The sequence below is a fragment of the Salminus brasiliensis genome, chromosome 21, assembly GCF_030463535.1.
Source record: "Salminus brasiliensis chromosome 21, fSalBra1.hap2, whole genome shotgun sequence".
NCBI lineage: Eukaryota > Metazoa > Chordata > Actinopteri > Characiformes > Bryconidae > Salminus > Salminus brasiliensis.
The window spans coordinates 6105258-6130912 of NC_132898.1; the positions used below are offsets into that span (position 1 = coordinate 6105258).

Sequence of the window (25655 nt, forward strand, 5' to 3'; positions counted from 1 at the left end):
TGATGGTCAACATCAAAGCTGGTTAGCATTAGCTGGTCAAACAGGGCCTGCTGGTCAACCAGCTTGGTCGTCCTGGTTATGCTGGTCCACAGCATGGTCATGCTAGTGAACTAGCGTGGTGAGATTGCTTATGCTGGTAGACAAGCTAAACCATCAAACACACACACCAGCTTAACCTGTAGCAGTGGTGGCTCAGGGGTTAGAGCACCGGGCTATTACTGACTGGGTTGTGGGTTCAATAACCAGGCTCGACAGGCTGCCACTGTTGGGCCCTTGAGCGAGGCTCTTTGCTGTCCACCGCTCCGGGCACACACTGGCACTGTGTGTGTGTTTGATCACTAGTGTGTATGTGTGTGTTCACTGCATGGATGAGTTAAAGACAGGAAGCCAACACCAATGGTAAATATAGTAGTCTTGTCTTATCCAGCTTGAGCTGGCCAGACTGGGGACAGTACAATGCCTTGATTTCAGAAGTGATGTTAAATGTGAAAGTGTCTACAAACTTTTGGACAACCTCTAATAGGCCTCAGTACTTGTTTACTAGGGCGCCACCTGTTGGACAAGAGCGGGAACTGACAGCCCCTCTCGCCTCGCCCGCGCTACAGGCGGCGGTAGGGGGCAGCACGTGTTTTTGTCGTCGTTTCCAACTCTCGAGAAGAAGAGCGAACAACGTGAGAACCATGCCGAAGTCGAAGAGGGATAAGAAAGGTATTTAGAAGTTTTAAAAATGGTTTTACGGCGATATTTTAAGTCTGTAATCTGTATTTCATACAGAGCTGATTTACACTGCTAACGTTAGCGTTAACTTACCGAGTGGACGAGGCAGCCTGCTAGGTTAGCAAGCAATAGCTGAACGAGTATCAGCAACGTTGTAGCTGTGTGTGTGTGTGTGTGTGTGTGTGTGTGTATATATATATATATTTGTGATTCCTGACATTTCCCCATTTTTATTAATCGTCAGATTGTAAATATCATCACTTAATTAGCCGTTCAGGCTCATTTCCCTCTTGTTAGCCTAGCTGCAAACTAATAAGCAAGCTGTGCCATAGCTTGGTGAATCATGCTGGTAGGTGCTCGTTGGCTCTTGTTTTATGGCTGAAATGTGTTAATTTAATGTTTTACCTACTTAACAACTTCTCAATCTTCTCTCTCTGCAGTCTCCTTGACAAAAACTGTCAAAAAGGGTCTGGAAGCAAAGCAGAATTTAATTGAGGAGGTCAGTGTATGTTTTTTTTTCTCCCTCATCCAGTTACATTTACACCACTTGTCTGATGCTCCTGTCCTGGATGAGCTATATTTGAGTCACATTCCCCAGGAAGGTGGATGTAGAGTTAGGGATTCTGCACAAGAACTCTTATTTGTGTAGTGTGGTGTGCTTAAAAGGCCATTGAATCAGTCCCTAGTCTGCTATGGGGGGAGGGCAACGATGTTACCCACCATGCTGTGCCAGCCTCAAGTGTGAGAATGGCCGCATCGAACCCTGGTCTGTCGCGGAGTGGGAAACGACGTTAATCACTATGTAACGCCAGCTGTAAGAGTGGGAATGGCCACATCGAACCCTGGTCTGTCACAGAGAGAGAAACTATGTTACCCACCATGCTGTGCCAGCCTCAAGTGTGAGAATGGCCGCATCGAACCCTGGTCTGTCACGGAGTGGGAAACGACGTTAATCACTATGCAACGCCAGCTGTAAGAGTGGGAATGGCCACATCGAACCCTGGTCTGTCACAGAGAGAGAAACTATGTTACCCACCATGCTGTGCCAGCCTCAAGTGTGAGAATGGCTGCATCGAACCTTGGTCTGCCACAGGCAAGGGGATGTTGTTACCCACTTCATGTTGTTACACCAATCACTCAGTGAAGTATGGGGGTGGCAGCAATGAATGGTACAGTGCTAAAGGGTGTTGTCATCTACTGCACTACACCAACTCACAGTACCGATGCACTGATGCCTCGACTTCGATACTGATTCACTTTAAAAAGCACTGATGTTAATGAAATGCTTACTAAATATAACAGGGAATTATGGGACTTATGGAATGGAATTCAGATTTAGAGATTTAGATACCTAGCCCAGCTCTAAGCTCTGGTTCGTTCTCACCCTTGGTGTGATTCGTTTGGGTATGTGTAAAAACAATAATCACACTTGATGTGGATCAAAACAATCACACAGAGACCCTTGTCTCTGTCCAGTTCTGAACGAACTCTGAGGAGCGGTTAGTTTGTGGTGAGAACATGGGAACATGGGTGAATGCCACAAGTTTGAGCTAACCGGCTCCCATAGCCAGGTGTTAATCTGGTATACTGCCCAGATGATTGGGCTACTACAGCTCTGAACAGATGCCATCTCTGCCTCCACGTTAAACTGCACAGACATATGCAGCACTAGTTTAAAACACAGGACCATCTTCCTGTATTTACGTTCTTGCTCCCGCCCCAGACAGATCTGACCAATAAGCAGAGAGAATGTTCTCGCATAGTTTGTTGTGATGCATTTTGGTGCACATGAATTCTTCCTTGTATGAAACAAACCAGGGGGAAGGGGAAACGCTCCAAGTTGACAGACTTGTTAACTGATTCAGACCAGAGCAAACCAACAAGTCATTTGAGAAAAACTAAAAACCGTTTAACATGTTAGGCCATGCCGTGCAGTGTTCTGAAATGCGAGATGTGATTTTGTGGAAAGGTATTAATTTGTGTACCATCGTCTGTCCTTCCAGCTAAGAAAATGTGTCGACACGTACAGATACGTGTTCATCTTCTCTGTGGAAAACATGAGGAACAACAAGCTGAAGGATATCAGAGCAGCTTGGAAACACAGTCGGTGAGAGAGACTGAATACACTCTCAATTGCTTAAACACTGGAATGCTAAGCTGATTGGTGTCTAATATAATATAAATGTGGATTTTGTGTTCAAGTTTCTTTTTTGGCAAGAATAAGGTGATGATGATCGCGCTGGGGAAAGGACCAACAGACGAATACAAGGATAATTTGCACAGGGTACGCATGTGCTTGATTTACATAAGCGTATGACTTGATGAGTAGCTTTGTGGCTGATGGGTTGCTACATTTTTGCCTGTTTTATAGGTCAGCAAGTTTCTGAGAGGAGAGGTGGGCGTCTTGTTCACAAACAAAACCAAGGAGGAGGTCCAAGAGTGAGTGCTCTGAGTCTATGCTCGGTGTTTGTGCTATTGAATGGACCGATACCACATGTTCTTTGCACTGCATTCTAGCCAAGATCTTATTAAGGCTCTGTTTGAGCCAAAATTCACCAGCAATGTCTTTAAAGATGTGCCAGTGCCATTTGTTACACTGCTACTGTAGTATTTGTCAGTCCCGGGAGGAGGTAACTTGTTAAGACTGTATGATCACCTTTCACAAACTGTGGCTTTGTGTTTGTTTAAGAGTATAAAAGTGATTAAATGATGACCCCCCCCCCCCCCTTTTTTTTTTTTTTTGATACAGTGTTCAATGTTTGTGTCCTTCAGGTATTTTAACAGTTTCAAGGAGGTAGATTACGCACGGTCTGGTAATGTTGCACAAATGGCGGTGACGCTGGACGAAGGGCCGCTAGAGCAGTTCACACACTCGATGGAGCCTCAACTCAGACAGTTAGGACTGCCCACAGCTCTTAAAAAAGGTAAAGCAGCTTTCCCTTTGAAATGATTCCGTCTCAACTCTGATTTAGCCAGAAACCAACGTTCTATCAATGTTCTGCCATAAAAACGGAGATATGTTTACTTATTTAACCCCTTAAACAATCAACTTCTATTACCAAAGAGTGGACCCGCCAGTTTCTACAGTCCCTGTAGTTACTGAGTAACACACCTTAGCATGTAATAAGCCTTGAAGTCTTAGGGGTTAGTGCTTTTTGTAGGGGCGCTAATATAGCAACATATAGTGGTTGCTTCAGGCCCAGCATTTAGCAATGTGCTAACTTCAGGCCTAAATCAGCAGATGCAGCAAATGATGTGAAATTGTTCAGACCTGCTTATGTACTGTGTGTGGCACACTTGCCAACTAAAACACACAAAAGTACAGACAACAGAATTCCTGAAAGCTGCTACTACTGTTTAGATCTATTAGAGATTACTTTACACGACACGTTTTTCAGGCAAGTGAGGGCTGTAGTGCTGAATGCTGTAATATCCTAATAAGGTAATAACACTCATGTAAGACATGTAATACAGCTGTGCATTTAACTCGGGCAAAACTGTATAAAGACCTTCTTAACAATGTAGTGTAAGATCTTGACCTGTTATATATTGGAAATATATTACGTTTTTAGGTTAGAAATACCTTTATTATTTGTAATAACTTCTTAGTTATTATTATAGTTATTATAGTAGGTTATTACATTTTTGCCTTTGATTTAAATGCAAAACTTACATTTCAGGGATTTTTACCATATTAGGTGCTACAGAGTATGGAGTTTGTGCAATGCTATTTGGGGTCTCTAAGAAGTGATGTTTAGACTTTAGATTGTAAAACTTCACCGAAAAAGACCTGCTTCTCACAACCAGAGTAAATGTTTGACGTCTGTTCTTTTTCCAAACCTGCAGGAGTAGTGACGCTAATAAAAGATTTTGAAGTGTGCAAAGAGGGAGACACGCTCACTCCTGAACAGGCTCGTATTCTGGTAAGTTGACTGGGCATCATTCTGGGCTTCAGTGGTTTCAAGTAAGAGAAGTTTTGAATATGTCTAAGACTAGAACTAGATCTCTACGTGCATTTTCTTTAGTTTACTCTCATTGACGCTTCCATAGCCATTTCCACATGAGGATATGTCCAGCTAAAATAATGAGTTATTAATTGTTTATAATTAATTCTGCAAAGTTGGCATGTCTCATGAAATATTAAATAATCATGTTATATTCCAGAATAAAACTAAGAAAGGGTTGCGTTTTCCTGCTCAGTGTGCCTGTTTAAACTTCTCAGTTAATTGCTAGGTTTAGTAGCACTGTCAAATGTCTCGGTAACCTTGAATTCATCATAATTTATTATTTTTTAAGTGAAGAAATCTTAGTGACTCTAAGCTAGGACAGAAAACACTGAATAGAAAAGGGCAGAGTGTACTTCAGGGCTCCTTTAAACAGATAATAAGGGTATAAACTAAGACTGCCGTGTTCTGTCCTTATTTTATTTCAGAAACTCTTTGGGTATGAAATGGCCGAATTCAAAGTGACCATAAAGTGCATGTGGAACTCTGAATCTGGAGACTTTGAGATGTTGGCAGGGGATGAAGGGGACAACCAGGAGGAAGAGGAGGAAGAAGAGGAGGAGGATGACGGGATTGAATAAATTGGAGTTGGACTATGTGGGCAATGGACTTTTTTTTCTTCTCTTGGACGTTTTAGTTTAAACTGTGGAAGCAGGCATTCAGAAGCAGGTTATATATGTGTGTGTTTGTTTCTGGAGTGTGTGATCCAGATTTACAGTTACCCAGCAAATTCAGTTTTGTACATCTGTCTGTTTTTGATTCTTCCCCTAAAATATACATTGTTAAAGGACATCGAGCTGCTGTGTGGTGTTCATCAACCTCCAATATGCCAGAAAAGGATCTAAGGTCTTCCGAACATGCCGTATTCTTGTTGCTGGGTATCGTGTTGGGCCGATATCAGAAAAAGCATTGGGTTGGAGATCAGAAGGGGGAAAAAATGAATCCCATCCAATCCAGATGTGATGTTGGCTGTGTGTTTCTGATATTTGTAATGGGGAAAAAATAAAGTGGTATTTTGCTTTACTTAATTTAGCATCACATTTATGCATAATTTAGCATTTATATTAAATTATTATTATTGTTATTATTAGAATCACATCATTTACAGTTTACATAAATGAATGTGTATTATGTGCACTAAGGAAGGGGGTAAAAAAAACAGGTCAACAGCAAATCATCAAATATGCATTTACTTTACTTTTTAATTAAATTAATCAGTGACTGAGAACCAGCTTCGTTAATCAAATGACCAAACTATGTATAAAATCGTCTGGAATTTATTGTCAAATTTTTGTAGAAGCGCTCAGTTATCATACAGGTTAAAGTGATCTGTCTTAAATCTGGTCAGAATCTAGCGGAAGTAGTTGGGACACTCGTGGGCCACCAGGTCCCAGCCCTGCTTGAAGGCATCCACAACCTCCTGCTTCAGAGGGCCTTCTTCAGCTGCTGTTAGGTTCTCTTGAAGCTGCTCCGTGGTGGACATCCCGATGATGACACCATCTCCAAGATCACCCTGAAAATGCCAGAGTGATCTCAGAACCAGGAACATAATGCTCAATCCAATCAATCACTCAAGTAGCATATGCTTGAGAGGAGTGTCCGTTTCAGCTGCTGCTGCATGTTTGAGAACGTCCTTCTATCAAAGTTCCTCAGCTGAATTTTTATATATACTGTGTGAACAGTAAAGGGTATTCTATCTGCTACGGCTGATAATAATAATATTACACCCCCAGCGCTGATCTGCAGATGTGTGGAACTCCATTTAATACCTATTATACAATGCTACGCTTCTTCTGACACCAGGGAGTTAACAAGGGTAGCCTTTATGGAGGCTTAATTCCTGACTGGGAACCCTGACCCATAGAGTACTTTATAATTCCATGAGACCCCAGGTTCCTCAAGCACAAGGATCTCCTACCTTCAGCTGAGAGTGATGATACATCCAGCGCATGGTGGCTGATGTTAAGGTTGGCTTCTTTGCACCATATGCTGCCTCGAGAGCCTTCAGGACACCGTCTATGGCATAGAAATGGTTCTCCTTCCAGTACCTGAAACGGTGATAGATACAGAGTAGAATACTGAGGACAGTATTTATCAGAAATTTTTATTATGTGAAATGTAATATTTCACACCAAGATAAATCATGGTTTCATAATCTTTAAATTTGGTTGTTTGAAACTATTTGAAACTGTATGATGGCTGCTGGAGTTGCTGGTGAAAAGCTAACTTTATGACCTGTCTCTGTAGATGAGTAGCGTCCAGCAGGCTGGCTTTCTTTGTCCTTATAATGATACCTCCCAGTGAGCAGACCTCCTACACAGATAAAAAAAAAAGTTACTGGTTACAAAAACATGAAAAACTGAGACATGAACCATCAAGATAAAAGACGCGAGTGGTGGTTTACCTGCGAGAGGATTGTACGCGTAGAAACGGATGCCAAAGTTTCTCAAGCATGTAAGAAGTTCGGCCTCCACTTGTCGGGTGATGGCGTTGTACATTCCCTTAGATAGATAATAAAATTAATTAAAACTAAAACTGCTTACATTTCTCATAGTTTTCATATATTACACTAGAGGAGATGCTTTCAGGTTTACCTGGTAGACTGTGGGGAGCACCCAGTTGTTGTGTTTGCAGATGCAGTAGATTTCGGCCACTGCCCAGGCGGTGTAGTTTGATAAGCCCAGCTCCTTGAACTTCCCCTGTTAATAAAAAAAAATGATGATAATTGGATATGCTTTCAAAACAGCCATAATAAAAAAAAAACCCTGGAGGGCCTCAGCTTTGCAGAGCGAAAAGAGTTTATCCTGCTCTTGTTGGAGTAACTGGCTCTGCTGTCCAGGGAAGAGGGCTTACTACTAGATTTTAGAGGAGGAGCACTGCTGTGAGGATTTGATTACATTCAGCAACAAGAGCGTTAGTGAGGTCAAGATGTTGGATGATCACCACCCCACCTCATCATTCCCCACTCCCCAATTCATTCCAGAAGTATTGGATGGAGTTCCACCATCCATCATTCCAGAGAACACAGCCCACTGCTTCACAGCTCAATGGTGGAGGCTTTATACCCCTCTAACCCACGCCTGGTATTAGGCATGGTGCCAATAGGTTCATGTTTATCTGCTCCAGAGTGTCCAATTGTATTGGCGGTACTTCTCTACAGGGACTAGACAAGCTGTGTGTATACATCTGTGACAGCAAAGGATGCAATTTAAAGTAGTTAAATGCATTCATAAGACAGGGTGTCCACAAACATTTGGACACAGTGCATCTATAATGCCACTTTCCTGCTGAATCACTAAAATGTTGCCAGAAGCTTGAAATGGTTCTTTAAATGTCTACAGAACCTTTCCCTGATGTTACGGTTCTCCACACTCATGCATCTCTATTACAGATGTGGATCTTTATGGAATTACAGATGCTTTATATGCACAAATTGTCCAACCAACTCTCCAAAAGTGGGGATAAAGGCTCTCCATTAATTTGGTCCTCCAGGACAATCATCTGGCAGCACTCCTGGGTTACATATTTTTGCACACTCACGCTGAAATCGCATAACAGGGTCATAAAACAACAGACAATTATTGGTAGGTGTAGGTGTGTGCTACTTGTTATAGACTTTAAGGAGACTACTGTCCAGCATGTGGACAAGTTGAGTTACCCCTACCTCTTTGTGGAGCTCATTGCAGGTCCTCAGTGTGTCCTGAATGGGGGTCTGGTGGTCAGGGAGGTGTAGGTAAAAGATGTCCACACTCTGGGTGCGCAGCCTCTTCAGAGAGGTCTCCAGCTGAGAGCGGACGTCGTCTGGCTTCAGGGTATTGCCTTCCAAAGGGTTTGCTTTGGTGGCGATTCTAACTGGATTAAGAGATTTAAAAAAAATACAGTCACCATGACTGTGCACTACTGGTTCAACTTTCAACACATGCCTTACCATTTGAGCAAGTGAATCACTGGACTCTGTGCTGGACTCTGACCCTCTAGGACTTTAAATTTTCCAAAGTGTACCCATGTTGCTGTGTCGTTGTGTACCTGTCACTGGCTTGCTGTAGCCTCTCTCGCCAGAAAGCTGGCAACCCAAGCCAACAAAAATATGAACCAGCCCCTACTACCTGATGGCTCTGGCCAAAACCTAATTCGCCCCAAGAGCCGTACACTCTCAAAAATAAAGGTGCTAGAAAGGGTTTTTTGAGCGATGCCACTGAGGAACCAGCTTTGCTTCCATATTGAACCAATTTTCATTCCATTAAAGAGCTAGAGATCAGCAAAACACTGCAATGTAACCGCAGTGCTGAGTGGTAAATACTACTGTAGGTATTGTAGTGCAGCTCCACTGGACTTTACCACTGGAGTCCTGGTGCTCTTTTACTAAAAACTGATTAATTGAACTGATTAGTTCATTAGTGATTAATTAAAAGGGCCCCCCTTGATTACACACACAGAATTGACAAGCATAGCTGGCCACTATCCAAGCCCTGCTAAAACAACAACAACAACCCAGAATGGCCAGCTCAAACTGGTTAAGATGGTTGACCAGCTTAGCTCTTGACCAGCATAGGGTATGTGTTTGTTTGGTCAGGCTGATCATGCTATTCGTGCAATACACTGGTCAAAAGCTGGGGAACCAACTAAATTACCAGCCTATGTACCATCCCCTCCCTACCTGATGGCACTGGCCAAAATCTGATTCGTACCAAGAGCCGTACACTTGAAGGTGCTACAAAAGGTTCTCTCTCGATGCCACTGAAGAAACATCTTTGCTTCCATAATGAACCAATTTTGGATAACCTATAAACTGGTAAAGAACCAGAACATCTACATCATTAAACCTTTGGTTCTATGTGGCATCACTCATTGATCCCCTTCTAGCACCTTCAACTCCAGAACTGCCGAACTCCAGGCCTCAGGGGGCTTGCTTTTTAATACTTTTGGGAGATATGAGTCCATGCACTTATTGAAGGTCTCTAGTCATTTCAGCTCAAGCACTCTTGGAGAAGAGCCTCTGCTAAATGCAACTGAAGACCCCGGCCCATCTGAAGGCCCATCTAATGGGACAACTTTACAGAAATTCCCAAGAACTTGCAGGAAACTCTTGCAACTCATAAAACATCACACACACTATGCAAAGACCTTGGGCCTTATCCTGGCCCAATTAGACGTGCACTGGTCTTCAGGCCACTGGTTAAGGCCTCTGCAAAGGTGGGCAACTAAAAGAAGAGACTGGACTCATAGGGTACGGTCAGTGTTGTGCTGCAGGGACGCCTATTAACATGCATACCTGTCTTGGGAAGCTGAATGCCCCCAATTATTGTCTCGGACTGTCCTCCAGTGTAGATGAAGGCAGTGTCCAGCTCCTGGTGACCTCGCTTCAGAAACTCTTGGACCATTTTGGCGCTCTGCTCCGCATCTGCGCGACCCCCGAACATCATACACCCCAACAGAACCAAAATCAAATGCAACATACTCTAAACTGGTCAAAAGCTGGGGAAGCAACTAAATTACCAGCATAGGGTATGTGTTTTTTTTGTCTGGATGACCAGCTTTTTGACCACCTTGACCATCAAAGACCAGCTAAGACCATCCAAAATCGGTTACCGGCAAAAGCTGGTCTTAAGCTGGACGTTTCAGCAGGGAAGCCAGTATATATCCTGCTAAACGATACATCTTAAGATCAGCTTCTGCCGGCAGCTGCTTTTAGATGGACCAAGCTGATCTTTAATGCTCAAGGTGGTTGAGAAGGTAAAACCGTACCCTTTGCCGATTAGCTTGTTGTCAAAGTGCTTATACTGGTTGACTAGTGTGGTCAAGCTGCTCATGCGATTAACAAGCTGGGTCATACTGACCATTTATAGCTTAGTCAGGTTGGTCAGATCGGCTAAACCATCAAACTCAACATAAAACCATACCATATCATATATCATACCATATACCATGGTCAACCGGCACCACACCAGCCTACACAAGTAAAAACCAGTTTAGAACAACACTGAACTCATACTGGTCTACGCTGGTTTGTTTGGCAGGGTCCAAAATCCAAAAATACCTGATTTTCTTAGCTAAATTCAAATTTAATATTCTTTAAAGAAACATACTGGATTGGTATTGGTCAATAACAAGGTTTTAACATTGATTTTGTCAAAGAACTGATATATTCATAATCATCTCCAAATATAAATATGGAATTATATGCTGGAATGATGTACAGAACATAACAGGATGCACATTTATGTAGATGTAAAACCTAGTAGATGGTAAACTGTCTGACATTCATACAAAGTTTTGCTTGTAGTGTCAATAACAGGGTGGAATCAGCAGCACATTACCAATTAGAAATTTATTTTTATAAACAAGTTTAGGAAACTAATAAGAGACTGTTATAAAATGACACAACTGTGTGCATTTTGATCTTTTGGAAAAATAAAATGATTTAGAAGTGCTCATTTACAAATCAGAATAAAGAGGTCTTCCTTAAATGCAGTCAGAATCTAGCGGAAGTAGTTGGGGCACTCGTGGGCCACCAGGTCCCAGCCCTGCTTGAAGGCATCCACAACCTCCTGCTTCAGAGGGCCTTCTTCAGCTGCTGTTAAGTTCTCTTGAAGCTGCTCCATGGTGGACATCCCGATGAGGACACCATCTCCAAGATCACCCTGAAAATGCCAGAGTGATCTCAGAATCACAAATTAAAACAAACAAAAAAAATCTGGCCAACATTTTATAAACGTTACTATATCTGCTGTTGTTGAGAAGAACTGTGGAACTGTGTTCTCTAGAGCAAAGTTCTACATTTCTTCTAAAATCATGGGTATTAATAGTGCTAGAGTTATGGAAGGCTAGATGTTGAAACCCTGTGTAACGATTCTCCATTTAAAGGAAATTGGAATTCAGGTCTAGGTTTAATCCAGGGCTAGGAAGTCACCCCATAGTGTATTTATTTACTATCAAGTAAAATAAAGCAAGGGATTAAATCTTATATAACTCCATTAGACCTTATGGAAGTTCCTTAAATCCAATCCTTAACCATCAACTGACTAGCTTAGAACAGCTGATTGGCCTTTTTGGATTAAGGATCCTCTACCTTCAGCTGAGAGTGATGATACATCCAGCGCATGGCGGCTGATGTTAAGGTTGGCTTCTGTGAACCATATGCTGTCTGGAGAGCCTTCAGGACACCGTCTATGGCATAGAAATGGCTCTCCTTCCAGTACCTGAAAGAGTCAAAGAGAACAATATTGGTTTTAATAAAGCACTTGGACAAAATCTTCCATTTCACACCAAGATCAATCAATCTAATCATTTCCAGGCCTTTAGTGAAACGTTTCTTCTGCTGCCCCAGGCAGAACACAGAGAATTGCAGCTGAGAATTGATGATGGTAAGACACTCCACTTATACAAGCAATGTCAATCATTTTCCACTTACTACAGGTGTAGACAATGAGCCAAGATGTTTAGAGTCTGAAGTTCGCGTCTTTAGTTTTTTCACTGGACCCACAATGCTAATGTGGCTAATATGTAACAGAAGCTCAAAGCTACCAGTTAGCAGCGGTGTATCATTCTCTTAGTCGTCTTCACAAACAGGCATTTTAGGCTTTAGGATGGCTGCAACAACTGTTTAACTCCTCCACTGAGGCAAGTTTGCACAATGCTAACTACTGGCTTTAATAGGTTGTTAGCTACATTGGCCTCATAGCTTAGGGCAAAATTAAAGAAGCAAACTTTGGATGCAGAGCATTCATTCTTTGCCAATAGACCAAATTTGGAGCATGAGTAAAATCTAAGTTTTTTCGCCTCTGAACTAACTGCTTGTTTTTTTTTTATTTACACAAATACTTCACTTTTTCTGAGATCATACGGGTAATGCATTTCTGAGGGTAATATGTTTACTACATTCTGAACAAAATTTTCAGGGTGTAGAAAACCTTCATTCTTGGCATCTTGGCATTTTGTTGTTTATTTCCAACCAAATCCTGAAGGATATTCCAGGACTTCCAGAATGAAATACTACAAAATTTCATAGCTGACCTGGAAAACATTTCAAAATAAAGTGGATTCCAACAATCTGTTCTGTAAAATTATCTGGAGTGTAATAAACACTGTAATTCGAATATTGTCCAAAAGCTACATTTTGTTTTTGTTTTTTTAAACATGCACATTCTCATTAATCAAATCCAAAAAAACACATTTAAAGTTGTGTAATCAACCAGCAAATATATCTACTGCTTTAACAAATGAACCTCTTCACTGCTCACAATGCCACAGTGAAAAGTATTATTTGAAACCTGCATGAGTTTTGAGAGTTTTCAGAGAACAAGCTCCATTATAACCTGTCTCTGTAGGCAGCAGCCCAGTTATTTCCAAAGAAGCGTCCAGCAGGCTGGCTTCCATCTTTGTCCTCATAATGATACTTCCCAGTCAGCAGACCACCTACACAGAGTAAAAAAATACTTCAAAAACTAAGACATGAACCATCAAGATAAAAGACGCGAGAGGTGGTTTACCTGCGAGAGGATTGTACGCATAGAAACGGATGCCAAAGTATCGCAAGCATGGAAGAAGTTCTGTCTCCACTTGTCGTGTGGTGGCGTTGTACATTCCCTTAAAAATGAATAATAATACAAATTTAAAAAAGGTCAAAACTGTGCTTTCAGCTCTGTGTGAAATACACAGGCTACATATGTACTTTTCTTATATTACACTAGAGGAGATGCTTTCACGATCACCTGGTAGACTGTGGGGAGCACCCAGTTGTTGTGTTTGCAGATGCAGTAGATTTCAGCCACTTCCCAGGAGGCGTAGTTCGATAAGCCCAGCTCCTTGAACTTCCCCTGGTGATAGAAAACATAGTAAGTTGGGTAGGATCTGTAAAAGTAAAGCAAAATTTCACATAGTGTGCTTTTACTAAAGCCAGTTTTAAATAAAATAGATCATATAGAATATTTAAAATAGTGTGAAAAGCTAGAAAAACACATCTCTCTACCCCACTAAGGCAGGCATTTTTTCCTGTTTGTTTCTATAAGCTTTTATTTTCTGACAGAAGTCAGAGGTGACGTTACTGTTAACCTGGAATGACTGCATTAACTGCAGATTGTGAATAGGAGCTACTGATGTAAAATCTGGACCAATTCTGAATGGTTCAATGAATCACACCAATCCAATTCAAGTGTATCCATATAACGCTTTTCAAAATGGACATAGTCACAAAGGTCTAGGTCCGAGCCACTTTTGAGAAAGCCAATGGCAAAACTCCCTGAGAACCCTTGAGAGGAACCAGGACTGAAAATGGGAACCAATCCTCTTTTGGTTGAGATAACAGCACAGTAGAAAAGTAGAATAGCATCATTTTCCAATCTAGTCCCGCCTAATTCAAATCCAAGGAAACAGAACTAGGTAAAAATGTCCATTCAAAATGACTGATATTATAACATATTTGATCATTATAATTATTATAATATATTTGACAGTTAGCAGTACATTATATTCATGCAGGAACCTACAGCTGAATTATGGGGTCTGTGATTGTGGTGCATTAGACAGTAATAATTGTGGAGTGAATAGTCTTAGTCTTAGTCTGTAATTTGCTGAACTCAGAGACAGCGGTCATGTGCTAATCTACTTCATGGGAACAGAATTTTAAAAATCTTGCCAATAGATTTTTGTATTATTAGTATTTTTGTTATTGAGTGCAGTGACATGTGCAGCACTCAACTTGACCTCAGTCGGTTCTATCCATGGGAATTTTAGGAAATTATGCTTCATATGTACAATTTGCTCCATCACGTCTCCAAAAAATGGGGATATAAGCTTATTATTAAAAGTAATTTGGCCTCCAGTACTAGTTTCTAACACTACTGACAAACAGAGCAACCCATATTTTATTTTTTGCTTTTTGATTCTCACAGCTGTAATTACATCAGACTCTTAAAGCAATTAGCATCCTCTCGTAAGATGTGGTAAAATGATACTAGTGTATGGACGAGCTGGGTTGCTTCTACCTCTTTGTGGAGCTCATTGCAGGCCTGCAGTGTGTCCTGCACAGGGGTCTGGTGGTCAGGGGCGTGCAGGTAAAAGATGTCCACACTCTGGGTGCACAGCCTCTTCAGAGAGGTCTCCAGCTGAGAGCGAACACTCTCTGGCTTCAGTGTTTTGCCCTCCCAAGGGTTCGCTTTGGTGGCAATTCTAACTGGATTACGAGATAAAAACAAACACACGTTTCTGTTTAATCACCTGGTTTTGCAGCATTTCATTACCAACATGACTGACTGAGACTGAAGCTGCTTGGCTAGTGGTAGCTTTTAGCCTGGCACCGACACCCACTCGCTTTGGTCTGGTCCACGTAGCAGCAAGACAGCCAGCACAGTCTGGCGTTTGCGTTTTACCGGTCGCAGCTTTGTGGCGTGGCAGGCTTTCGTTTCTGGGCTGGGAGGTGGTCAGTTTTGGGGGCTTTTGGGGGGTTTTCGTACAGAAATAGGTCAAGACTCTTACGTAAGATTTGAGGGTTTTGCAATTGGCCCATTTTACAGCACTGTTTTGTTAATGCAGTTTTCTTTTCAATGAAGAAACAACAGAAGCCATAGAGCTGCGCAATGCGGTGATATTTTATCGTATTGTGCAAAATTTTATTATCGTGATACACAATATGCTTTTCTAAGCATACCGAGGGCATTATTAGTGCTTAATAAACGCTGTTCAACTGCAAGTTTCACTACAAACAGTGTCATTAGACTGGTTTAATTAGACAAAGTGCAGCAAATACTGAATAAAAATCACTGTATCCATAATGGGAGAGAAGCTATACAGTAGTTTTTAGGAATCTGTTGCTACTGATGTATTTAGTCTGTGGGTACATGTATCGTGATAAATATTGTGTATCGTAAAAAATGTCTTCAAATATCGTGATAGTATTTTTAATATATCGCCCAGCCCTAAGAAGCCGTGTCCAAAACTGTGCCCTATTCACCATACAGTGCACTACTTTGGAGTTTTCTGTGCGCTGTAACAATCCCACAATGCACTGTAATATATAGCATATAGACGATCTACACTAACGGACATGGAATACCTATAATTCATTGCGTTATCTGGTTTTAAGAATTGCACGCAGCTTCTTCGTTCAGACAGCTATGAGCTTGCACACATAACCAGGTGTCTTCTGCTACCTGTAATAGTGCACTACACAGGGGTGCTACCAAGGGTCTTTGGCCCCATGATGTAACATTGGGCCCCACAACTCACAACACCAAAATTCTCAAAGAATACATTTTTGGGCCCTCCTGCTAGGCCAGTTAGACACAGGCCCTAAAAATCACCCAAACTCCCCGGGTGGATGTTCGAACCCCTGAACCCCCCAGTTCATGTAACTCTTAAGCTCATGCCTGGAGCAGCATGGTCCAGGGTCCAGTGTTTGGAGGTCTGGGAAGGTCTGGAAACCTGAATGGGCAACTTGACATCGACTCCCAAAGCAGACCCATCAGCCTATGTCTTGAACCCTGCACCTCTGCAAAGACCTTTGAGCCTCCTGGCCCAAAAACAAATAAACAGGTTCTCAGTCCAGGCCTCTTTACAGTGGACAGCTAACGGAAGAGACTGGACTCATAGGGTAGGGTCAGTGTTGTGCTGCAGGGACGCCTATTAACATGCATACCTGTCTTGGGAAGCTGCATGCCCCCTATAATTGCCTCTGCCTGTCCGTCTGTGTACATGAAGGCAGTGTCCAGCTCCTGGTGACCTCGCTTCAGAAACTCTTGGACCATTTTGGAGCTCAGGTCCGCGTCTGCGCGCCCCCCGAACGCCATAGACCCCAACAGAGTAGCTGGGGGCTTGGACTGGGTGGTCTGAGACGACGACATGCTGACAAACCGGCCACAGTGTGGAGATCTGAGGCTGGAGAGGAGTCTGAGCGGAGTTGATTGCAGTCCGGCTCTCACTGTACACAGCATGTCAGCCAGCGTCAAGGAAGAAAGCCCAACGTGATCTGAGGGACCGTGTGAAAAGTCCCAACCCGGTTAAAAACGAAAAGGGGGTAGGACGGTGGAGCGAAAAGCCACTGGTTCACCTCAGGAGTGGACTTTTGATCATTCTAGACTTAACGGGACCCTGAGGGGGTGGACAAAAACTATGTGTAAAAGAATTCGATCCTTCTTTTCAATATCTGGTTACACCAAAAAAATACAACCGGAAGAAATTCATGTCTCACAAAGACATGGAGGAATTTCGGGACACTTTAGTGACATTTCTAGACCTCCAGGCATAAACCTCTCAGGTCCTGTCACACCATTTCAATAGGATTTAGGTTGGGTCCTTAGTTTCCTATGCAAGGCATTCAGGTCTCAGAACGTATCACTCCCGCCACCATGCTTCACAGTTAGTATACGGTTATTGGCTTATTTTGAAGAGCAGTATTAGGTTTTTGCTACACAGAGAGAGGTCAATGTCTCAAAATGATCATTTCGGGCCATATTTCACAGCCTTGGACCTGGAGGCCCACTGAGGTTCCCTCAAATTTAAAGGCTCAAAGGTAGATTTTTGCTAACCTCAGACATGCTAGTAATGGTTCTTTTTTTTTAACCTACTTCAGTTAATGTAAAATAAGAGTTTATACAGAATCATTTAGAGCATTTCTATTTACACATTGTACAGAGCAGATACAGGGTTCCAACCATGGAAAAAAAAACCCAAAATGGACATGAATGGACATACGTGTTTTTCACTGGACAGCAGCAATATACTGTATAAAAAAATAAAATAAAATATGAGGCTGGTATAGGGAGCAGAGCAAATACAGTAACGTTAAAGTTTAATAAATACCATTTGTATTTATTGACAATCATGAACTACCAGAGTAGTATCTGTACAAAAAAAGAGTACTGGTTGTATGTACTGTATATTGGCATAGGCACTAGAGGGAGTACATTTATGTAACTGAAATATTCACACGTTGTTTATAATGATAATACCATTAATAACAGCAACCGATCAATTATGCATTTAATTTTTTTTTTTATAAAAAAGGCATTTCCTGGTCAATAAAATGACAAAACTTTGTGAAAGATAAAAACAACATATTGTAGAAGTGCTCATTTAGAAGTCAAATTAAAGTGTTTCTTCTTAAATCTGGTCAGAGTCTAACGGAAGTAGTTTGGGCACTCATGGGCCACCAGGTCCCAGCCCTGCTTGAAGGCATTTACAACCTTCTTCTTTAGTGGACCTCCTTCAGCTGCTGTAAGGTTCTCTTGGAGCTGCTCCATGCTGGACATCCCGATGATAACACCATCTCCAAGATCACCCTGAAAATGCCAGAACCAGGAACATGTGATCAATCTGATGAATCACTCAAGTAGCACCCGATCCAGTTGTCCTCTCATTGCAACATAACAGCCTCTACTCTTCTGGAATGACATTTTATGGACTATTTTGAAACAATGCTGTGAGGATTTGATTGCATTCAGCCACAAGAGCATTAATTTGATTCTGTTTACTTGAGTATCAGGATTATATCTGGATAAGGCTAAGCCAAATAAGTGTAAACACAGCCAAGACACATTTAAACCAGATTATAGCAGTTTAAACACATCCGTCTTTCCAAGACTCATTCGACGATCAAAACTCCTCCCAGTACAACCCAAACACCAGTAATAATTGCTGCACAGCGAGTGAATTTGCATATTCCATCCCACACAGCAATCAGGTTTCAGTCTGACTGACCAGAGACGCAGAAGTCTACCAAGTGTAAACGCATGTTGCTAAAATCTGATCAGGATATAATCCAGAGACTGGTCTCATGAAGTGACCAGGTGTAAACAGGTTCTCAGATGTCGGATGCTTAGTTCTACATCATAAACACCGGTAGAACTAATTCCATCCAGTAGCTGAACTTATTAATTAGAAGAGGCGTCTGGCTACTTTTGAAAATATCATATCTTTTCATGATCCACAAAAAATTCCAGAAGACCATATGTTCCTCAAAGGCCATTTCTTGTGGGTTGCCCAGATCATGGCCTTTTAGTAATGAGGAACTCTGACCTGTAGCTGAGAGTGATGATACATCCAGCGTATAGCAGCTGATGCTAAGGTTGGCTTCTCCGACCCATAGGCTGCATCAAGAGCCTTCAGCACACAATCAATGGCCTTGAAATGGCTCTCCTTCCAGTACCTGAAACAGTCACAGATAAAACAGTGTTTATAATAATGACCTTGGACACCTTGGACAGTTTCACAATCTGATAATCAAGGACTTCTTAACTGTTTAAGCAGCATTTGGACACATTCATTCCTGGCTGATCCACTAAATTTGGGAAAAAGGTAAAACTGTGCAAATGAATCTCTTGAACTAATCCCTTTAACAGTGAGAACTGGAGCAGAGATAAGTAAGATTTGAGAAGTTAATGCTGGCTGTATGATTACACAGAGAACAAGTGTTATTATCACCTGTCCAGATAGACAGCAGACCAGTGACTTTGAAAGAAGCGTCCTGCTGGCTGGCTTCCATCTTTTTCCTCATAATGATGCTTCCCAGTGAGTAGACCTCCTGCGCAAATGAAAAGTCCAACAAATGAAAAACTGCAGCATAAAAGAGTGGCCATAAACATTGAGAGTGGTGATGTACCTGCAAGGGGATTGTACGCATAGAAGCGGATGCCGAAGTATCGCAAGCATGGTAGAAGTTCTGTCTCCACTTGTCGTGTGGTGGCGTTGTACATTCCCTTCAAAAATGAAAAAAAAAAAGATCAAAACTTTTTAAAATCTGAATTTTTTCATACACCATGTGGACAAAAGTACTGGGACACCTGCTCATCCTCCAAATTAAGAGTATTAAAAGAGTGTCTCCTGCTTTTGTTGGAGTAACTGTCTCTACTGTCCAGGGAAGAAGGCTTACTACTAGAGTTTGAAAGCTTTACTGTGAGGATTTGATTGCAAGTATTAGATGGAGCGCCCAGTTCCACTGCTCTACAGCTCAATGTTGGGGGGCTTTATACCCTTCTAGCCCACACCTGGCAGTAGGCAGCATGGTGCCAATAGGTTTATGTTTATCTGCTCCAGATCTGCTCCTCCTATTCTACTGACGAGACAAGCTGTGTGTGCATTTGCACATTCGTGTCAGCAATGGGTGTAAGCTAAGTAAGCTAAGTAGCTGAATGCACTCATTAGCCCACAAACATTCGGACATACAGTGAATATTATGCGTGAGGAGATGCTTTCACGATCACCTGGTAGACTGTGGGGAGCACCCAATTGTTGTGTTTGCAGATGCAGTAGATTTCCGTCACTTCCCAGGAGGCGTAGTTCGATAGGCCCAGTTCCTTGAACTTCCCCTGGTGATAGAAAACATTGGGTATGCTTTCAAAAGATCTGAAAAACTGAAGAATAACGGTGAACATAGCAATGATAATGTCAGTCACGATGAGGTCAAACTCAAAGGTGCTTCCTCCATGTTATATGAAGCACCATCGCAAACTTTTGAACTGCTGCTTACATAATGTCGCTGGACTGCTGGACAGATCTGGAGAACAAACTTCCAGTACTGTTATGTCAGCTGACAGAAGCCCACACTGGCTAGCAGTGTGAGAGATGGGGGAGAGGGAGGGCCATTCTACTATTCTACTGATGGCTCTCTTGGACATCCAGCCACTGATGGCTGTGGTGTCATCTAGGATCAAAATTGGGATCCTCCACTCACTTAAGACTTGAGTCCAGGCACATTCGGATAAAAGGCCAGGATTGGACAATGTACACCGATCAGCCATAACAATAACAACACTGACAGATGCAGTGAAGTCTTCATCAACAGCTGAATATGTCAAGGGGAGGGAGATCAGTCTTGAAGTCAGTCAGTTCTTGAACGTGAGGTGTTAAAATGAGGAAAATGGGCAAGTATAAGAAGATCTGGACCACTTTGACAAGAGACAATAAGTGACGGCTAGACGACTGGGTCAGAGCCTCTCCAAAACGTCAGGCAGGTCTTGTGGGTTTTTCTGGTATGGAGTGGTCAGTATCTATCAAACGTGCTCCAAGAAAGGACAACTGGTGAACCGACGACAGGGTCATGGGTGCCAATGCCCTACCTCACAACTAACAGGACTTGAAGGATCTACTGCTAAATAAGTCCATGCCTTAAATGGTCAGATCCGTTGTGGTGGCATACTCACATATCAGGCTGGTGGAGCTAATCAGTGATAAGCAGAATCAAGGCAAAGTTTCTCCAGAGAAGATCCTGACATGAAGCACCTGCTAGTGCAAGGATTAGGCAACCTCTATGATCCGTAGTTCAGCCGTAATCAAGTCACAGAGCAATGAACAACTTCTCAGTAGTTCTACGTACTATGATCCTAGATTCAGGCCTTGATAAGACGGCGTATGGACAAGTTGAGCTGCCCCTACCTCTTTATGGAGCTCATTGCAGGCTTGTAGGGTGTCCCGGATGGGGGTCTGGTGGTCAGGGGCGTGCAGGTAGAAGATGTCCACACTCTGGGTGCACAGCCTCTTCAGAGAGGTCTCCAGCTGGGAGCGAACACTCTCTGGCTTCAGTGTCTTGCCTACCCAGGGGTTCGCTTTGGTGGAAATTCTAACTGGACGACAAAAATATGGAGTTTTCTTGGAGTGGACCTTTATCTTAGCTATGCGTTGCATATCTTTGAATCTAGGTATCAGCACAGACTTCAGGCAGTATTTTAGCTCAAGGTGATTTTAAACAATGCAGATATTGGGCAGTTTTTCAGATTTTTCTGAATGGACACCAAAGCACCTCTGGACAAGAACCTCTGCAAAGTGCCTTAAATGAAATGCATTAGGTTCAGGGTTAGGGTCAGTCTTGTGCTAGGCCATACCTGTCTTGGGAAGCTGCATGCCCCCTATTATTGCCTCGGACTGTCCTCCTGAGTACATGAAGGCAGTGTCCAGCTCCTGGTGACCTCGCTTCAGAAACGCCTGGACCATCTTTGAGCTCAGGTCCGCATCCGCGCGCCCCCCGAAGGCATTCGACCCCAACAGAGTAGCTGGGGGCTTCGACTGGGTGGTCTGAGACGACGACATGCTGACCAACCGGCCACAGGGTGGAAGTCTGAGGCTGGAGAGGAGTCTGAGCGGAGTTGAGTGCAGTCCGGCTCTGCACAGCATGTCAGACAGTCACCTGAGCTGCAGTAGACTGAGGAAACTGAGGAAACTGAGGGAGCGTGTAAAAAGTTACAATGTCGATTAAAAACGAAAAGAGGCACAGCGATACTGGGAAAACCAAAACGCCTGGTTTACTTCTGGGGTGAACCTTTTGTCGTGCGAGGCTCATGTGCTTGGTCTGCTCTCAAGAAAATAAAAATACACCTCTTAAAACAGGACCGAGTTCGTTTACGTACTCTCCACGTGTTGTTCCTCGTTTCACCACACGATGTCAGCAAAACACAAAGGATACAAGCGCTGAAATTGCGTCAGAAAGCCTAGTTAACAGCTGCTCACTTTACTAACAACTGGTGAATTAGTTGATTAAAAAGGTTCCCCTTATAGGAATAATTTAATAAAACGAGCCACGTCAACGTTAATAATGTTAAACTCAACTAGACATCTTTTCCAAGTCACCAACCGAAACCAACAGAAACATTTATCCTGCTGAAAAATCCAGCCCAAGACCAAAATCTGGTCACCCATGGGAAAGCATACCCCCTTCCTGCAAACCAGCTGCTTAACCAGTTTAGCTCTTGACCAGGATTGGCTGGACAAGTTGGTCGTCACACTGGTTAACAAGTTCGGTCATACTGTTCAACCAGCATGGTCATGATGGTCTTGCTGGTTGACCTTCATGTTTTTTAGCTTGGTAGCATTCCCATGTGAGGCCTGTATGAGTAGCCTAGTTTTGTCCATGGGTTTCAATGTTGGCCTCACATACGAATGCCCACTAGGGTCAGTGATTTGACCAGTTGGGGTTAAACATGGGCCCCTATCTGGGTTGTACACTGCATATGGGGCCTAGCAGGGAAGCCCAAATGAGTCCCAGTAACAACACATGTACCAACGCACTCAGAGCCCACCTGGAACTCACCTAGCCCACATTTCACACATGTGAGTCCCACATGAGTGTGCTGGCTGGTCATGATCCTGCTGGTGAACTGCTGAGGTCATGCTTGTTCATACTGGTCAGCTGGCATTGTCATGATGGTCATATTCGTCAAGTTAAGTTAGCTGACTGGCTGGTTGACTAGCTTGGTCAAGTTGGTCATGCTAGTAGACCGGCTAAACCACAGCTAAGCGAAAATATTCCCTATGCTGGTCAAGAGCTAAGGTGGTCTACCAGCTTGAACTGGCCAGGCTGATTTTTTCAGCAGGGATGTGTTGCATGTAGAAATGCTGAGCAGGTCCAGCTGACCTTGAGTTTTGATCATGATGGCCAGAGAAAATGATCTAAGTGACTCTAAATAAGGTTTCCTGAAGGGTTACAGTGTGTCTCAGTTATGCTGCAGGGGACATTTTGCTGGTATGCTTGGGGTCAACTTGTCCACACAGAGGACAGGTCACTGCCAGTCCAACACAAAGCTCCTCTTATTGATCACCTTCAACCTCTGATGAAACATTTCATCACAAAACATTTACCTCCACATGAGCCACTCTTTTAATAATGTAGTTCATTGGATGCCCAGTAGATGAGGATGTCTCTCCTGTGTAACCACTGTAAAGACACTGAAAGTCCAAAGGTTCATAAAAACCGGTGGATTGGTTTGATTCTACCAGCCATAACAGTTATCTTTAATGAATTTGGAGAGTTATATCATTTTTTAGGTAACTCTAAAAGAAATAGTCCGACTGCAAGGTCAACCAGGGCCTGCCACCTTCTGCCTTTTTATCTTCTCAATTCAAATCAGCTTCTTCTCAAACATCTCCTTACAATTTTCAATCGATTAGTCTCAGATTAAGTAACACAAAGCATGTTGAACTTAATTCAGTCATTAGATAGTTGTCAGAATTCTTTGTCTAACTTCACTTAGCACTATGCTGTTACCAGGTCATGCTGTAACTGATCCTGGTCATGGTCTTCAATCCACAAAGGTCCAGTGTGGAAACAGCAACAGCATTCAGCTTCTAATGAAGAACAACACACCTGTTTCAGCACATTAACCAAGAACTATCGCTTGGACGCATAGAGGCCCGGGAGGGTTTGGTTCTCCATTCCAAGAATGTTCTGCACAACTGGAATTCACAGCAGTGTATCAAGGTGGACGCTGAAGAAGAGCATGAACACATGTATAATTTGCAGATGTCTGCCTAAATAACCCCCAGTAGATCTGAAACACTAATGCTGTTGGTTCACTGTGTCGTGTAATACTGTATCTGAGAGCGTGCCAGTGGCAGTGGTGGTGTGATAGTGGCAGCATTATGTACAAGCTGTTTTGCTGCCCTGGGACTTTCTGCACTTTCTGAGGGGATCTTGCCGTCATTGAAGGAAACATGAGTTCTGCTTAACGTCAAAGAAATTCCTCACTGCGTAAACGTGAGCTGAAGCTGAATTGCACACGGGTCAAGCGCGAGCCAAAGATAACTGAAAAAAGCCTCCTCTAGTCAAACATGGTTTAACAAACAACAGTCCAGACCTCTGGGGGAACTAACCAGAATCTCGGAGTCCTGCATGGAGGGAGGGATGGAAATTTTCATTGAGTAAAGGAAGTGTTTGAAGGGGTCATTGCTGGTCAAGGTGATGTAATGTGTTGAGCTAAGAACATACTTAGCATCACAAATGAATTTTCTACATTTCCGCATAATTACTTTACTGGATTTGTCAAGAATTTGTCCTTCTGACTGGTTTGGTGTGAAAAGTCAGAATTGTTCATCAGCGAAGGGAACCAGACATTGAAAGAGTTGAATGCCTCTATAAGCTACATAATGCTGCCTGATGCATCTTATTGGAGGGGTACATGCAGGGTGTTGTGTGGCAAAATAGTCCCCAAAGAAAACAAATATGTAAATGTATTAAATGTATAAAATATATTAAATAATGAAATAATCTTATATATTAATTAAGGAAGTAATGCTGCATTTGTGTTGTAGACAAAGAGACCCAGAAAATGTGTGTTTTTAATTTTATTTAAGAACAAAGCCGTTCACATCAAACCACTCTGACTAACTTGCTTTAAATTTCAACCATTGACTTAATACGTTCAATTTAAAGCAAACATAAAATTAAAGCAAAATCTCTCAAAGCAAAAAATACCATTAAAGCAGATGATTTTTACAGTCCTGCAATATTCCTATTTTTCCAAAAATGAAAGCATATTGAGTCTGCTTTCATTTTGGTGGTTTGGGTTAGGTGGTTTAGCTGGTCTCCCGGGATGGCCAGCTTAACCAGTAGACCTATAAAGAATATGCTTCCACCTAGTCCTGCTAGATATCCAGCTAATCAGTCACCATCAATGTCCATCAAAACCCAACTTAGACCATCTGAAACCAGCTACCAGCAAAACCTGGTCTTAGATGTTTCAACAGGAATCTCTGTGACCATATCCTTTGTATTGCAAATGGACAACCCACATTGAACCAATCAGAGTGAGCATCCTTAAAGGTATTCCTGTAATCCAGTGGTGGGGAAGCGAGGACCAGAGTCCTGCTGATTTCACACCCACTGAACTCAGCAGTTTACTGATGTGTTGAATCAGGTGTGTTTGTGCAGGAAAATCACAAAACTGTGCAAAAATCCAGCCCTCCAGGACCCGAGGTCCCAACAACTAACCCAACCAATGTAAATTACTTTAGTCAAGGCCGATCTTTTGGGAATTTCCCCACTGCGGGACTAATAAAGGACTATCTTATCTTATCTTATCTTATCTTTATGCATGTCACATCATAAGCAGCATGCGTCTGCTGTAAAATAAGACATTTTAATGCCAATGGTGTCAGAATCACAATATGTGCAGTATAGTGATACTACTAGTATTTTGTTCATATCGTTCAGTCCTACTGTAGGTAGCAGTGATG

General features: G+C 42.5%; 3 protein-coding genes and 1 pseudogene across 3 annotated transcripts; 1 reads left to right on the forward strand and 3 right to left on the reverse strand.

The window, feature by feature from the left end:
* The first annotated feature begins 503 nt into the window (after positions 1 to 503).
* On the forward strand, positions 504 to 5744 carry mrto4 (MRT4 homolog, ribosome maturation factor). Its single transcript, XM_072665980.1, has 8 exons — positions 504 to 708; positions 1158 to 1216; positions 2721 to 2824; positions 2920 to 3001; positions 3089 to 3156; positions 3490 to 3641; positions 4564 to 4640; positions 5150 to 5744. Exons 1-8 carry the CDS (start codon positions 681 to 683, stop codon positions 5300 to 5302), a joined length of 723 nt encoding a protein of 240 aa, XP_072522081.1. The 5' UTR covers positions 504 to 680; the 3' UTR covers positions 5303 to 5744.
* A 326-nt stretch (positions 5745 to 6070) lies between these two features.
* Positions 6071 to 10177, reverse strand: LOC140543396 (aflatoxin B1 aldehyde reductase member 3-like; annotated as a pseudogene).
* Positions 10178 to 11034: 857 nt separating this feature from the next.
* Positions 11035 to 16659, reverse strand: LOC140542825 (aflatoxin B1 aldehyde reductase member 4-like). Its single transcript, XM_072665766.1, has 7 exons — positions 16354 to 16659; positions 14705 to 14892; positions 13433 to 13537; positions 13211 to 13307; positions 13037 to 13136; positions 11791 to 11920; positions 11035 to 11362 (listed from the first exon to the last, which is right to left on the reverse strand). Exons 1-7 carry the CDS (start codon positions 16646 to 16648, stop codon positions 11201 to 11203), a joined length of 1077 nt encoding a protein of 358 aa, XP_072521867.1. The 5' UTR covers positions 16649 to 16659; the 3' UTR covers positions 11035 to 11200.
* Positions 16660 to 17610: 951 nt separating this feature from the next.
* On the reverse strand, positions 17611 to 21815 carry LOC140542956 (aflatoxin B1 aldehyde reductase member 2-like). Its single transcript, XM_072665922.1, has 7 exons — positions 21533 to 21815; positions 21087 to 21274; positions 19916 to 20020; positions 19315 to 19411; positions 19137 to 19236; positions 18732 to 18861; positions 17611 to 17995 (listed from the first exon to the last, which is right to left on the reverse strand). The coding sequence occupies exons 1-7, from the start codon at positions 21735 to 21737 to the stop codon at positions 17834 to 17836; spliced, it is 987 nt and encodes a 328-aa protein (XP_072522023.1). The 5' UTR covers positions 21738 to 21815; the 3' UTR covers positions 17611 to 17833.
* Between the last annotated feature and the right edge of the window lie 3840 nt (positions 21816 to 25655).

Excerpts from the sequence above, each read along its gene's own strand:
- mrto4 (XM_072665980.1), top strand. The coding sequence starts at position 681 with ATGCCGAAGTCGAAGAGGGATAAGAAAG. Across the intron at positions 2,825-2,919 it reads GCAGCTTGGAAACACAGTCG|TTTCTTTTTTGGCAAGAATA; the intron begins GTGAGAGAGACT and ends TTTGTGTTCAAG. Across the intron at positions 4,641-5,149 it reads CTGAACAGGCTCGTATTCTG|AAACTCTTTGGGTATGAAAT; the intron begins GTAAGTTGACTG and ends ATTTTATTTCAG.
- LOC140542825 (XM_072665766.1), bottom strand. The coding sequence starts at position 16,648 with ATGCTGTGTACAGTGAGAGCCGGACTGCAATCAACTCCGCTCAGACTC. Across the intron at positions 14,893-16,353 it reads CATGCAGCTTCCCAAGACAG|TTAGAATTGCCACCAAAGCG; the intron begins GTATGCATGTTA and ends CTCGTAATCCAG. Across the intron at positions 13,137-13,210 it reads TGCGTACAATCCTCTCGCAG|GTGGTCTGCTGACTGGGAAG; the intron begins GTAAACCACCTC and ends TACTCTGTGTAG.
- LOC140542956 (XM_072665922.1), bottom strand. The coding sequence starts at position 21,737 with ATGTCGTCGTCTCAGACCACCCAGTCGAAGCCCCCAGCTACTCTGTTG. Across the intron at positions 21,275-21,532 it reads CATGCAGCTTCCCAAGACAG|TTAGAATTTCCACCAAAGCG; the intron begins GTATGGCCTAGC and ends TTTGTCGTCCAG. Across the intron at positions 19,412-19,915 it reads TGCTCCCCACAGTCTACCAG|GGAATGTACAACGCCACCAC; the intron begins GTGATCGTGAAA and ends TCATTTTTGAAG.